General features: G+C 42.4%; 1 protein-coding gene across 1 annotated transcript in view; it reads left to right on the top strand.

The window, feature by feature from the left end:
- The first annotated feature begins 661 nt into the window (after positions 1 to 661).
- Serinc5 (serine incorporator 5) overlaps positions 662 to 16,105 on the top strand; it is a 104,347-nt gene continuing 88,903 nt past the window's right edge. The window contains exon 1 of the mRNA XM_046427794.1: positions 662 to 713. Coding sequence (XP_046283750.1) covers positions 687 to 713 — 27 coding nt within the window. The 5' untranslated portion in view covers positions 662 to 686. The remainder of the gene's footprint in view (positions 714 to 16,105) is intronic.

Raw genomic sequence — 16,105 nt, 5'->3', positions numbered from 1 at the left:
TCAATATCCAGGGAAGCGCAGAAAGAGCTCTCACCGGAAAGCCCAGTATCCTGGGAACCTCAGGGAATTACAGCCTAGGTATTTAAGGAAGTTTGGGAGGACAGGGCAGCCTCAAAGTTGAAAAGTGGTCTTGGCAGATAAGGAAGGTAAAGGGATTTCAGAACAAGGACCTCGTGTATGTCTCCATTGGTGCTAGGCAGAGCGCAACAGAGTATCTCCACTGGGCAGGATCAGTGCATAACACTGGGGGATGGCTCTCTAAAGGCTGCAAGCTCTACTGGAGTCAGTAACCACCCAAGCAGAGGCGAAGAGGCGCTGCGCCCTCCCCAGCTAGGGACCGGGAAAGGCTTGGCTGGTTCACCAGGTCGGGAGGGTGGGAGCCCCACGGCCCAAGGACCAGTGACCCCTACCACTCAGCCGCCTGACGCCAGCGGAAGTGCGAGCCCAGGGAGAGCCTGCTCCGCCGCCCGGCGCCCGGGAAGGGGCGGGCACGGGGTGTGGCCGAGGCGGGGCCTGCCCACGGGGCGGGGTTTGGCGGCGGTTGTTTTTACCCAGGCCGCGGTGCCCAGCTCTCAGCTGAGGCTGCTTGGCTTGGAGGCGTGAGTGGGTGCGGAGAGCGGCGCTCGTGTGGCGAGCGAGCCAGGAGGGCCTGAGTGGCAGCGCCCCCGTGCTCGTCGGCCGCCGCGATGTCTGCTCAGTGCTGTGCGGGCCAGGTGAGCGAGGCCGGGCGCCAGAGGGGCTGTCAGATCGGTGGACCCGGCCAGGAGCCTTTGAGCTTCGGGCTGGTCTGTGTGAGCGTCCAGCGCGGCGGCCGTAGGTGGGGCTGGTGGTGTGCCCGGGCTGACCCCGCGCTGCCTGGGTGAGCGTCTCGGGCCGAGCTAGATGCTCAGCGGTCGAGAAACCCTGTGCAGCGGGCTGGCGGGAAGGACCGTGGGGAAGCCCGAGAGGCGACCCAGATCTTCCCGCACGGCCTCCGGGATTCCGCGTGGGGCGGGGTATGCAGGGTTTCACTCGGGATCCGACGTCTCCTAAGATGTGTCAAATCCCGTGTAGGACACCGGCTAGTGGCGCTGAGCTCCAGCCCTCCGGGTTCTGTCTGTCGGATGAACTCAGGAAAAGACCGGGATTTGCATAACATCTCCTTCCCCTTACTTTGAACGAAACTCTAGTCAAAACAGTTCAGGCAGGTTGTATTTGGCATCTCCAGCCCTAGAACTTGGGCTCTGTACCGTTGAGAATGTCTTGAGCCTGATTCCAAACCCCAAGGCTCAGATCTGGAAGGCTCTGTTCTGCTTCCTGAGTGTTCCGACCCAGCCCTAGCTGGGCTGTAGCCCGACTCCTTTAGTAGGTCGCAAGCCTTCCTGTCCCTCTTTGTAGCTCAACTTGCCTGAACCTGTTCCTTAATCTCGCTTATTAAAACCCTGGTATCTAAGCCATATATGTCCAGTTGGGATAGGCGTCTCCTACCAGTTCGTAGTGCATCAGGGCAGAATTAGTAGATTTTTAGCTCTTTGATGCTAATTTCATTCCTTTCTGTAGGGTTAGAAAAAACGAAGTGGGTAAAACCTTCTAAATTTGGAGTTTCATGTAGTCAGTATTTCTGTATGGGGTTTTAATGGTGTATTTTAAAATCGAATCTGACTGCGGGGGCCGTCAGGCATTCAGGTGCAGGGGTGTCCTTGCTTACATTCAACTTCAGGACAATCCAGGCAAAGCTGTAAGTGATGCAGGGGTTAAGCTGTAGGTTTCTGTAACCCACCGATTACAGGGGCAAATAATCCGTCCTCTTTGGAGTGGTCATGTGGCGTTATCTTGGTTTCTGAGGTCTAATACTGTGTTTGGCATGCATTCAAGTTGGCATTTTCAGAGATGAGGAAATTGAGGCTTTTTGACTTTAAGCAAAATGACTTTTTCTGAGACAGGCAAGGGAAAACACAGGAATGCTCCCAGGGCTTTTGAGACTAAGACAAAATTTGTTTTCAGAAAACTGCAAGTTTTTTTTTTCCCTTTCTTTTTGGGGTGCTGGGGATCTAATCCAGGGCCTTTTACATGCTAGGTGAGTGCTACCACTAAGCTACACCACCAGCTCCCTGCAGATCTTTTATTCTTGTTGTTTTGAGATATGTTCTCAAATAATGATATAATGCTTTTCATTATGTGGTACTTATATATATTTAGGGGCATCCATCCGATTGCTTAAAAACCTCTGAGGATCTTTCAGTGATACCCAGTGCTCAATTTAGGGCTCTGAAAATTATTACCAGTAATCAAATGGGTATTGTAAAATAATTTATTGGTATGATTGATACTTTGCCAGGATTTAGTGACTCGTCTCTAAAATACCCCTATTTGTGATGTTGGAAAGAACCAAATCCTTGTCATTCATCACAGGAAAGTTAACTTCTGCTTTCTTAGTACTGCTGTAGGCATCATAGTGGTAGGTTTCAATGCAGTGAGCATGATTTCAAGAAGTTTACCTGGGGCTGGGGCCGTAGCTCAGTGGCAGAGCACTTGCCTAGCATGTGTGAGGTACTGGGTTTTGATCCTTAGTACCACATAAAAATAGGTAAGATAAAGGCATTCTGTCCATCTACAACTACAAAAAAAAAAAAAAAAAAAGTTTACCTGGAGGGTGAGGGAGTCTAGCTCAGTGGTAGAGTGATTTGCCCAGCATTCAAGAAACTCTGGATTTGATTCCCCTACCCCCACCAAAACAAAGCTCACAGTACCAAAAGAAGCCAGGTCTGCTAGTTTTATTGTTTGTTTGAGCACATACTATGTGCCAGGAAAATAGTAGGACAAATAGACATCTTTGCTCTTAGTGATATGTGTGTGTGTGTGTGTGTGTGTGTGTGTGTGTTAGAGAGAGTACACAAGAGCCAGCGCACATTCCATAGCATGTAAACAATGGAACAATAAATTCACTAGTCCTGTAACAAGGCCTTGGAAGAGTTGTTGGTAGAGGAGTATAAAATGCCCCTTGAATTGATAAGTGAAGAAAGGCACCCACAGTAGGATCTGAGTAAGGAGTCTTCCAGGGTGTTCAAGGAATTAAACAGGGGCTGAATGAGGTCTGAGAGGTGGGCCAGTCCAGAGAGACTATGAGCCTGTAATAGAACAATGGATAGCACTTCTTGGTAAGAACACAGCTAATAAACACAACCACAAGATTAAAGAGTGAAGAGAGGTTTATTATTTGCAGTAAGGAAAGAGAGCACTGGGATAACTCCCAAAGAAATGTGTCTCCCACCAAAGGAAGCAAGGGGATTTCATTGGGGAGACTTATGCATATTCATATTGGAAAGACTTGTCATTACAAGTAGAGGCGGGCACAGTTCTGATGTGCTCAGTTTGAGATCAAGCTTCTTCATACATGGCAAGTTCAAAGATTGCCAGTGGGAACGCTTCCAGGTCAGAAAATCTAGCATTATAATGAAATTATAATAAGCACAGTTTACTCTAGGTCAACTAGAAGAGTAGCTGGGTGATTTTGGCTGGTTTGATTTAGTTCCTGTGTTTTTTTTCTCAGGGCCTTATCTGTTTTTTATTTGGGAACTGGGGATTCAACTCAGAGGTGCTTTTTCACTGAATTATATTCCCCAGCCTTTTTATTATTTTTATTTAATGTTTTGATGTTATTATAAAATATTATTATTTTATTATTTTTTGGAGACAGGATTTTGCTCAGTTGCTCAGAGTGGCCTGGAATTTGTGATTCTCCTGCCTCAGCCTGCTGAGTAGCTGAGATCACAGCTGTGAGCTTTTGTCCCAGGCTGGAGAACCTTATCCGAAACAAACAAAAAATCCTGAAGAAGGGACTGTATCAATCTTTGCCCAGGCAGGTCTTGAACTCTTAAGCTTAAGTGATACTCCTACCTTAGCCTTCTCCAAGTGCTGAGTTCTGGGATTGCAGAACTGGTGCCACCCAGCTCAGTAGTCATTTTAAAGGGGCCACAGCTTCTTCCACAACAAGTACAAGTGTTTGCTCCCAAAAGTTCCTGCCTAGCGGCTAACAAGCCTCAGTGGGATTGGAATTTAGGTTTTATTCTGGCTTCAGTGAGAAGCTGTGGGGGTGGTGAGCTGTGGTTCAGTCTACACTCTGAAGATCCCTTTGAGTGTATGAAGACTGGACTATCAGGCTGGAGGGGAGGTAGGGAGAATAGTCTGAGCTGTTTGTTCAATGACTGTTCTTTAGCAGCTACCTTGCATATGCAAGCAGTGTTCTAGGCTTCAACAGCAAGCAGAAATCCCTTCCTGATGGAGCTTGAATCCTGCAATCTGCAGTTACTGTAGTCTAAGGGGAATGAGCATGGTACCTTAATTTAGGCTTTGGCTAAATTAAGCCAAATTAAGCTAAATTAAGAGGTAGAGCTGGAGTTTAGAGGTAGAGCATGGATTAGGAGTCTGGTGTGCGAAGGAGAAAGATTTGGTGTTTGAACTGGGTAGATGATACCATTTACTGAGGTGAAGTAGCAGACTGAAAGGGAGATGGACATTTAGCCAGGAAAACCTATAGTTTTCTTTGGATTTTGTTATATTTGAGATTCCTATTATAAATTAGATGGTGATGGCAAGTATTGTGGTAAAATTGTGGTACAATTGTGCTCTGCTATATTTCATGTGTTAGAAACTAAATAGTCAAGTTCATATATTAATGATATTTGGAGGGTAGGACCTTGGGGGCGGATCATCAGGACTCTGCCTTCATGAGCATATTAATCCATTCATAGATTAATTGATTATTGAGGGAGTGGTTTTGTTAGAAAATCTAATTTTCCATGGCACACTTGCTCTGTCTCAGCATATGATGCCTTCTGCCATGTTACGATGCTGCAAGAAGAACTGAAAAGGTTACAGATCTTTAAGAAACATTCTTTTCCTTATATATTACCTAGTTTCAGGTACTCAGTTATCACAACAGAAAAAGGACTAAGACAGCAAATCACCAGTTGGACATTTAAGTCAGAGAGAGAAATTTGAGGTCAGAGACAGAAATTTGGTTTTTTGGGGGGGTGTTGTCAGGGAGGGGGTGCTAGGGATCAAACCTCAGACCTCATGCATCCCAGGCAGATACTCTACTGCTGAGCCCCAGCCGTGGGCTGGATTCAAATTGGGAAATCTGGACAAAGAGCTGTCATATCTATGGACAAGTCACTTACCCTCTATAACATCAGTTTTCCTCCCCTGTAGAATGGGTGTAATCATACTTCTTAGGGTCATTATGATTACTACATGTGATAATAAAATCTTTATTACAGGTTTCTTTGTAGTGTAAGGAGCCTCTGAATTTGTTTACTGGTGGTCACTACCTGTCTGTGCCAGGACCATCTCCAGATCATCTTAATTTCTTTTTGCATCTACTCTGATATTCCCTTAGGTTTTGCTTTGGTCGTTGGTTAATGGATGTTAATGGATGCCCAAATGACATGAGAGTGGTCACTCAACACTTGGGTATGGAACACTGTTGGGGGAGGGTGATAAAGAGCTTCTTTGCTTTTCTAACTTCTGGGCTAGTCAGCCGGGGAGGTTAGCTATAGAAAAGGACAGTATATAGTCTCAGAGGTGAAAAGAGGAGTGTACTTAAAAGGTCTAGACCACCCTTCAGAGGCAATTTGAAAATAAAGCTTGGCATGGTTTACTGCAGACATATAAGAAATGATGATGATGATGATGATAGCTAAAATTTCTTTTATTACTCTGTATGCTATATTTTTTACAAACATATATTTTGTTCTTTATAACAACCTGATGAGATGGGTTATGTTCTACTTGGCCTCCTTTTACAGGTGAGGTAACTGAAGTACAGAGAAATGAATTAACTGATGGCTGTTACATAGTGGGGCAGCCAGGCCTTTGAACCCTGGTCCACCTGGATTAAGTGGGCCACCTCTGTACTAGACTGATATTCCTTATTATTCTTAGTATTACAGTATAAATGAATAACTTTCAAATGGACTTATGGCAGTTTTGAGTATGTAACAATAAGGCTGTCTTGGTAGATACTATTGGCTGCCAATAATGGAGTTTAGTTTCTTCCTCATACCTGGTCCAGGTTATAAAAGTCAAAGTTAGAGACCAAATTCTACTATACATACTGACATTTATTGGTAAGCATGCACAGAAGTCATGTAGTCTGTTCTGAGGCTTCATGAAGTTCCAGCTTTTTACTCTTAGTATTGTGTCAGGTATCTTGCATGAAAAGCTCAGCTGGGATAGAGATGCTAGTATTCTAGTAGTAAGGACTTGGCTAACTTTCTGGGTGGACTCAGACAACTAAGACTGCTGTTCCAGCAGGAAGGACCATGTGGATGGATCAACCCATGATTGCCATTCAGAGTGAAGACTCAAACTGTCTCATAGCCAGTCCAGGCAAGGGCAGGAATGCCCAGCTGCAGGTATTTCCAACAGATCATAGACACCCACCACCAACAACAACCTGGGTGCAGATCAAATCCAGGGCCTCAAGGATGCTAGGCAAGCACTCTGCCACTGAACTACAACTCTAGCCCTTTTTGTTTTGAGAAGGGGTCTTGCTAAGTTGCCCACACTAGCCTCTAACCTCGAACTTGTGATCCTCTTGTTTCAGCAACCTGAATAGCTGGATTATAGTGTGCACTGCCTAACATACCCTGCCTCATATTTCTTGATCACTGAGATTTCCCCAATGAAACCCCACTTCTGACGTCTATTTATTAATTAGCAAAACCTTGAATACTACCAAGGACTATCCGTTGTCAAGGATAAACAAAGAAGAACCTTAGTTAAAGGATAAAAATATTTTTTTCAGTAATAATAAAATATTGTAACAATAGGGTAAAGAACTGAGAGATCTATCCTTTTTGTGCCTTTTAAAGGGAGAAGAGAAGGGAATAGGGAGGGAATAAGTGGGACTCAGGTGGAGCCCAAGAAGTCAAAAGTTAAAGTTACTAAAGGTTGGTCAGTGCAAATGGGATTAAGTCATCTGTGTCTTCTAGCTGGATCTGATCAAAGTTAGGATTCTGTGCTTAGAGACTGGGAGATAGGAGCTCCACCCTTGTTGATTACATTTTAAATGAATGATTTTTAGTTTCTTTCTTTCTTTTTTTTGATGCTGGGGATTTGAACCCAGGGTCTCTTGCATACTAGGCAAGTGCCCTGCCACTGAGCTACACTCCCAACCTGCTTTTAGGTCCTTGAGAAAGACACTTTGTAGCATTATCCCTATCCCTTGGTATCCATGGAGGATTGGTTCTAGGACCTCTCCTTAACAAAGTCTGCAGATGCTCAAATTCTCTTATATCAAATGGTACAGTATTCACATATAATCAATGCACATTCTCCCATATACTTTAAATCATCTCTAGATTACTTATAATACCTAATTCACTGACACAGTGTACATGCTATGTCAATACTTGACATGCTATATTTTTTAGGAAATAACAGCAAGAAAAGTTTGCACTTGTTGGGCACGATGGTAGACACCCATAATCCCAGGGAATTAGGAGGCCCAGGCAGCAGGATTGTAATTCGAGGCCAACCTCAGCAATTTAGTGAGACCTTCAGCAATTTATCAAGACCCTGTCTTCAAAACAAAAAGTAAAAAGGACTGGAGATGTAACTTGGTAAAGCACCCCTGGGTTCAATCCCCAGTACCAAAAGATAATTAAAGATAAACAAATAAAAGTCTGTGTGTATTCAGTATAAACACATTCCCCTCCCCTTCTTGTTTTTGTACTAGGGATTGAATCCAGGGGTGCTTAACCCCTGAGACACATTCCCAGCCCTTTTGTGTATTTTATTTAGAGACAGGGTCTTGCAAAGTTGCTTAGGGACTAGATAAATTGCTGAGGATGGCTTTGATCTTGTGATCTTCCTGTTTCAGCCTCCCCACCTGCTGGGATTATAGGCATGTGTCACCATGCCTAGTTTTTTATTTTTGAAAATTTTTTGGTTGAATCCATGTACATATAGGTCTCAAAGAAACTGAGGAAGGATTCATAGGTGTAAGTTCTTTTTAGTAAATACTCTAAGAAAGGAAGGTTAGGTGTCTATCTTCAGGTGTTGGCTAGAACAAAGAATAAATTCTGACATCCCTGAGCTTTTCCAAACTGGGATTCTAAAGGAAGCTGGGTCAGGGCTGGGAAACCCTGTTGCAGTCTGACTGAGTCTCTTAGTGTGGGAGTTTGAACAAAGTGTGTGCATAGAGAGTTCTTGCAATCCTTATCATTTCTCACCTATGCCAATTCACAAAACCTCTGGCATCATCTGAGTTGGAGGCAACTGAATCCCATGCAAAGACTCGTTTAGAGCATCACCTTTCAATGAGATATTAGTAGAGTGGATATCCCCTCTCAGAGCAAGTGATTGAGTACATTCAGATTGTAGCCTAAAACTCATATGCAAGTCCATGAAGACTTATTTAAAAAGTAAATTACTTTGGGCATGATGGTGCATGCCTATAATCCCAGTGACTCAGGAGACTGAGGCAGGAGGATGGCAAGGGTAAGGCCAGCCTCAGCAACTTAGCAAGACTCTCAGTGACTTTGTGAGACCCTGTCTCAAAATACAAAGAATAGAAAGGGTTGAAGGTTCGCTCAGTGGTGAAGCACCCTAGGGTTCAATCCGCTGTACAAAAAAAAAAAAAAAAGAAAGAAAGTAAATTAACACCACATAATAACAATGATACCCTTGAAATGTCCTTTCGTCTTGTCTAGTAAAACCTCAATCTCTGTTTTCAAGCCCAGTTCAAGAAATATTTCCCCAATATAATATTAATGTTTTCTATCAAAGTTAAACCTGTAATGTAACACAAAAATATGTTTACTATTATTTAAATTTCACCTTGTATAATGGAACTATTTTAAGTTAGGAAACCATGTGGTCAGAATATAGTCATATAAAAATTTCCTGACATGCATCCAGTCACAACTGTGGCCCTCCCCAATTTTAAATTAGCTAATCTGTAGAACTTTTGAAACAATGAAGTTTCTTCGATCTTCCTTTGAAGCTGGATTTAAATAAAACTTTTTTTTTTTTTTTTGTATTAGGTATTGAACCCAAGGGTACTTAACCACTGAACCACATCCCCAGCCCTTTTTATTTTTTAAGTACTCTTCCTATCAGAACAAGGGGTAGAACTTCATTAGGGAAAAAAGCAGGCAAACTGCCTCCCCAGGTATGCTTGCACACCAGATTCCTTCTGGGGGCACTCCCTTCTGTAGAAGTACAGTTTTTGCCTTGCCCACCCACTTCCAAGCCCATATTTGATTTCTTGCAGCACCTCAGTATTTCTAACGCCAGTAATGAGCTTTCTCTTAAGAGTCCTTGCACCTAGACCTGTCCACACCACCTGGTTTGGTCATGGGATGCATTGGAAGTGTGTCTTGTGATTTGCAGGGGTATGTTGGATCTTTTCTCCTGGGCTGAGTCTATATTTACTGTGGCCTAGCAGGACCCCTGTTGAGGGCTTTTGGTTACAGAACCCTTGTTTCCTACTGCTCTTGTTGATAGTGATTGGAAATGTTAGGTCCTCCTGTCACATGTTGCTTCTATCCTTGGAAGAGATCCAGGCATAGAAATTCATTCTTTCCATCACTGATGCTTTTATGAACAATGTGGGGTATTTGTGAAACAGGGAAAACCACATATTATTACTACAGAGAGAACCACATTTTGATGTTTTATATTCAGTCATTTAAATTTAATATATGTGATTTTACTTTGCAAAATTGGGATTATATTGTAAGTGCTGTATTTAATCCCACTCTTTGAATTATCAGGGTGACCGCAGAAGTTTTTTTTAACCACAAAAGTTTTTAACATGCTCCAGCCACTAATTTGCAGCCATTAATGCTTTTTGGGTTTACATGCGGATGTAAATAGTGGTACCTTCAAACCAGATTTCTCTGGAGGTTTTAAAGTTGAATGTTTGTAATTCAGTTAATGGGTTAATGTGTTAATAGGTTTGAGTGTTTCTATTCCCCAAACGCTAAAATACTGTGAAAATGTCTAATCATACCCCTTTAAATGTCATTTATAATATATTTCAGTCATTTTCAACTTTTTCTTCAACTTTGATCTTTTTCTTTACATCTGTGTACACAGCTACCATCTGTCCAGTGGTATTTGAATTGCTGTTTTTCTGATTTTTTCCTGCTTGATGGTGCTCCTCTTTGTTTCAGATGCATTAAGTTTGAATTCAGTGATTTTTATCATTACTATGAGACACTTATTTTTCTATTCATTTTTATAAAACACAGGTAAAATACCCACACACGTGCTTTACTTACTGACACAGGTGGTGATCCCGTTCATGTTGAACTCTGGCTCATGTGGCTCACCGTGAGCTGATTCTGGAAGGGTGGCTTGTGTGCTGTAGTCAAGTTTAGGGTCTTGGAAAGATAAGCCTCTGCCCCTTCCCTCAACAGCATGAGGTGTGGGATGTGCGGGTTGCCGGTGGGGGTGTGGGGGTGGGAAGAGCTGGTGGGAAGGTTGTTTCTTCAGACTTATTTTCTTGGGCTGTCTGATAGCTGACCTGGGCCTGCTGACAAATAGCGCTGGGCTGCTGTAGATGAGTGTGAGGACTGCGTGGAGGATTGAGAGAGAGTCTGTAGGGAATGGAAGGCAGCCTCTGACTCATCCTGTGCTGAAGAGATAAAAGGTAACACCCTTGCCCTATTGCTGGCTTCCCACCGCCTTTCTGTATAAATACAGGCAGTAGATTTCCCACAGATACTGAATGACTGGGAGTGGCCTATGAAACTGGAAGGTTTATTTCTCAGTTTCCCAGGAGTTTTAATGTTATCAACATTTAGGACCCTCAGAGAAGGTCTGAATTTGCCCCTCCCCCTTCTGAAATTGGGAATGGCTTCCTCATGCTGAGAGTGGAGACAGCCCCCCCCCCCACTTCCAACTGTTTCTCTATTTCTCCATCTCTAACATCCTCTCTTTTGTGTTATGAGTTCTTAAGACAGCGCTCTGTAATATCTTTTCTTTTGAGTTAAAAAGATAACATGTTTTTCTAAAAGGGAGATACAGATGCTGGTCCCTGTATGCCCTAGCTTCTTTTGATAAGGAGGCTCCAGGGACCCGTGAGACTCTTTTTCAGCCAACTCTTTTCAGCCAAGGACTGAAGGGGGCTGAACCTGTGAAACTCCAGGCTTTTGTCCGAATACATGCCTTCCCTTCTGAAAAACTTTCCTCACCCTGGAGCTTTTCAGAGATGGAACTTTTGAAACAATGAAGCTGGATTTAAATAAAACTTTTTTTTTTTTTTTTGGTATTAGGCATTGAATCCAAGGGCACTTAACCACTGAACCACATCCCCAGCCCTTTTTATTTTTGAAGTACAATTGCTGACTCTGGCTTTGAATGGTGATCCTTCCACCTCAGCCTCCAACAGGTGTGTGCCACTGTGTCTGGTTAAAACCTCTTTTCAGGACTGGGGCTGTAGCTGGGTGGCAGAGCACTTGCCTAGCATGAGTGAGGCACTGGGTTCAATCCTTAGCACCACATACAAAAATAAGCAAATAAAATAAAGGCATGCTGTCCATCTACAACTACCAAAAGAAAAAAAAAAAAAGAAAAGAAAAAGAAAAAAACAACAAACCTCTTTTCATACCAATTTGAGTCCACATATTTCTGGAGCAGTGAGCATTATGGCCCAGATTCTTTCCCCCCTGGGCAAGATGTCACCTGCTAACAGGTAGAGCAGTGATTGTGGCAGCACTTGGCCGGCTTTTCTATGATAATTTGACCTTAAAAAGGAAGGGGGGGCGGGCCCTGCTGGGATTGTGGCTCAGTGGTAGAGCACTTGCCTGGCAAGTGTGAGGCATGATTCTCAGCACCACATATAAATAAATAAAATAAAGGTCCATCATCAACTAAAAAATGTTAAAAAAAAAAAAAAAAAAAGGAAATCCTCATCTAAGACCGTATTTCTGCAGAATTAGGCATTGGTTGCAATTCCTTTTTTATTCCTTGACCAAGCTGTTTGCTGTTTTCAGTATTTTTTTAAAAAAATATGTTTTTATTATCAATAGACCTTTATTTTATTTATTTTTATGTGGTGCTGAGAATTGAACCCAGTGCCCGTGCCCACATATGCTAGGCAAGTGCTCTACCACTGAGGTATGACCCCAGCTGTTTCCAGTATTTGAGAATGGTGGGAACACCTGTTTAACAGCTAAAGATCATGTGTCCTCTTATGTTCACAGTCAAGCAGCCTTGCTAGTGAATTTTCATTACATACTGCTGTTGTCAATTGAATTTGGGTTACAATTGGGTGCTGAGAGCAGGAGTGATTGAGTTACTGATGTAAACCACTGTGATCGTACCAAAATATTAGGTTTCTCAAGTAGTCCAAAGTGAACCTCTGCAGCCCTATTTAAAATGTATTTAAAAACATTTCTTATATTTTATGGCATGTATATGAATGATGTTTTAGATGATTTTAAAACAACCTGGGAGTTAGGGTAGTGTGTGTAAGACATTCTAATAGTGGATTGGTCTGATTATATAAAACATCTGTTTGGATTTTAAAGGAAATAGGGTTTTACTTTTGGCTTTTATTCTGTAGTTTGCCTTATGAGATTAAAGTTGCTGATGTTTCAGGAAAGCAGCTGTTATGGAAAAACTTAGATTGGTTTTTATCACAGACGAAGTTTTGAAACACTTTGTGGGTTTGAACTAATGTTACAGTATGTAGGGATTAGGCAGCATTTTTTCTTCTCATGAAAACTGTCTAGTCAAAACAAAAGTAGGAAAAAAACCCATACACAACTCCTTAAAGCTTTTTACAAAGAGTTGGAAAATCAGGCTTATGTTTGTTTACTTACCATTTTTATAAACTGGCTAATTACATTTTGAAACACAGTTCATGAGGTCTTAGTGGAATTTCTTTGGCAGTTTTTTTGTTCTTGCATTGTATCCCAGTAATCTCCTAATGTTCTGATCCTTGGTGAGCATGGTTCACCAAAACTGGGGAGGAATTCAGTCTTTTGTTCCTGACTTCATGCTCATTGATGTCCAGGGGTGTTCTGGGAAACAATGGCAGTATTTTGTAACCATAGTGATGAAACTGGTCTCCATAAGAAGAGCCTAATATCTATGAGCTTTCTTCAGCTTTACTGATGTTATCTTAAGGGTTTAGGACATAATTGCCTATTTCATTTGCTGTTTTTTTTTTAAGGTATATATTTTTTAGTTGTTGATGGACCTTTATTTTATTTATTTATTTAAGTGTGGTGGTGAGAATCAAACCCAGTGTCTCACACATACTAGGGAAGTGCTCTACCACTGAGCCACAACCCCAGCCCTTGCTGTTGTTTTGTTTTAAAGCTAACAAAATCCCCAAAGCAGTATGTCAACTGATAAATATTTATTGGGTAACCAGAATAATGTAATTCAAAGGCTGTAACTAGGTCCACTTTTATGCTCTGGAGCAACTTATGAATTAATGCTGGGTTTCTCAGCAGTATAAGATGACCCCTGAGGCAGAATTTCTTTATAATCAGATGGAGGGTTTGTGCACCCCAGCTTTGCATTTTTGCCTCTTAGGAAAGGGGAGGAGCCTGGGGGTCCTTGGCTTGGACACCTCCTTTGGGAGTAAATAAGCATGTAGAGAGTAGGTTCCCAAGAACGGGCTCTATAGATTTCACAGAGCCTTGCAGTTACACCCAGGGGTGTCTTTGGGTATTCTGGACACTTTTCCATGCTATTTCTCCGCTTCTCAAAGGAACCTTCTTGCCTCAAGAAAACAATGCTAGAATAAGAAGAAAACATGAACATAGAACCTTGAGAGACACCTTCATTTAAAAAGTAGACATTCCCCGTAGTGAACGAGGAAAAAAAGAAAATCTAAGTGAGGGTAGAGTTTTCCTGGAGAGGAAAGAAAAGAGCTGGAGATTGAGTGTGGGTGCTGGAGCTGCTGGCTTGGTTCTGTGACATCCAAAAGTCAAGAGAGAGAAAGATCAATCGGTGCCAGGCCTTTTGGCAGCCTATTTTTGTGGGCTTGGAAGGTAAGAGTGCTAAGTTGGGTACTGGAGAGATGAGGAACTTGAGTCAGGGAAGAGAGATTATTATTTTTTAAGATAAAAGGAGTAGGGCTGTGGCTGTGGCTCAGTGGCAGAGCGCTTGCCTCGCACATGTGAGGCACTGGGTTCAATTCTCAGCACCACATACAAATAAATAAAATAAAGGTAAAATAAAGGTACTGTGTCCACCTACTACAATAACAACAACAAAAAATTTAAAAAATTTTATAAAAAGATAAAAGGAGGAGCAGGTTAGGAGTCTTGGGAGATTTGAGCCTGTCCTTGAAGGGTGATAGAAAAGTGGCCTGAACACTTCTGCCCCCAGACTGCAGGATGCTGAAGTTTAATGGCTCTTCAGTACTGGCACCACCTGCAGTCCTAGCACCAGCGAAGCAGAATCGGGATGATCACTTGAGTCTGGGAGTTCAAGATCAGTCTGGGCAACTTAGCAACACCCTATCTTTTACTCCTTAAGTGACCTTGTAAAATCTTACCCTGCTAAAATTTAGTCCGCAGGTAGCCCCTCCATCCTCTTGATTCTTCTTTTTTCTTCAATACTCCTGCCTTTTTTCTGTTAAATTTTGCTGAATCTTTTGTTTCTGTTTTTAATTGATGCATAATAATTGTGCATATGTGTGGGGACCTTGTGTTGTTCCATATGTGCATACATTGTGTAATGATCAAATCAAGGTAATTAGCATAGCCACCACCTCAAATGATCATTTCTCTGTGGTGAGAACATTCAGAATTCTTCCATTTTGTAATATATGTTAATGTTAATTATAATCACTGCACTGTGCAATAAAACACGGGACCTTAGACCTCCTGTCTGATAATGTAAGTCATTACTTGTTGACCAATCCTTCCTCTCCTCCTCTCTCCCGCCCCTAAATTTGTGGATTATTATTAACTGGGATTCTATTTTTTGGAAAATTCTGGCGAGGTAAGTTGAGTTTTGAAGAGATCCAGGTTTTGCTGCCTGCCTACTGATTTTTGAAGCAGATTATGGAATCTGAGAGATAAGAGACCTTTACAGTATTCACCACCTGAAGTTTATATGTTCTTTTAATGCCCCTCCTCTGTGTATCTTTTTGAACCTCTCCAGTATTGGGGGGATCATGGCTGTTCCTAGTTCTTAAGCTTTTTGTGCTTTGGTTTCCTTGCTTGTCAAATGGGGGGAATTCCTGTCTTGCTTTCCTCATAGGATTATTGACAGGATCAAGGCATTATAGACCTGTGAAGTGGTGGTGTCGTTGTGACAGGGTTCAGTGCAGGAAGCTGAGACCACTCTAAGTATTCTAAGCAGAAGAGGATTTAGTGGAAGAAATTAGGTGTTTAACAATAATTGGCAGAACTAGAAGAACAAGGATCCTGGCGGTGGTGGGGGTGGGGGGGGCTGCTAGGCATGGTGGCATATGCTTGTAATCCCAGCTACTCAGGAGGCTGAGGCAGGAGGATTGCAAGTTCAAGCCAGCCTGGGCAACTCAGCAAGATTGTCTCAAAATAAAATAAAAATGGTTGGGGATGTAGTTCTGTGGTAGAATGCTTGCCTATTATTTGTGACTCCCTGGGTTCAATCCCTAGTACTGGAGGACCATTGGGGAGCTCTTGAATTTAAAAACACAGTGATCCCAGAGGTCAGGGGCTAATGCTGCCCTACCACCTTGTCGTCTACTGCTGGTGGCTTGACACAGGATCTCCAAGTCTGGTTGCTGCAATTGCCTTTCCTTTTCCAATACAACAGGGACCTAGAGGTTACGTTTGCTAAAAGTGCTGACTCTTCACTAAAGCCTGCAAATGCCAATAGGTAACTAAAAACATTTTTGCCTTCTGTATCTGTCTCCTTTATTACATTAAACTTTGGGTCAGATTCCTGCTCAACTCTGCATGTAGGCATGCTAATCACTTATGGAATGTGTCTAAAAACTTGTAATGACAGGTTTATTAGTCCTAAATTGACCTAAACTTTCTTGTATTCCTTCAAGACTGAAGGTTCCAAGTTAAGATAACTAAAAAGTATTTTCAAGATTTGCAGGGTCATTCAACTGGCAGCTTTTATATAAGCCTGTTCCAGAACTCCCCAAGTTGTG

This window comes from Marmota monax, unplaced genomic scaffold (assembly GCF_021218885.2).
Source record: "Marmota monax isolate L192 unplaced genomic scaffold, Marmota_monax_Labrador192_F-V1.1 WCK01_AAM20220418_F8-fsc00018, whole genome shotgun sequence".
Classification (NCBI taxonomy): domain Eukaryota; kingdom Metazoa; phylum Chordata; class Mammalia; order Rodentia; family Sciuridae; genus Marmota; species Marmota monax.
Note: the sequence above shows the minus strand (reverse complement) of the source record. Positions and strands in the feature narration are given on the sequence as shown.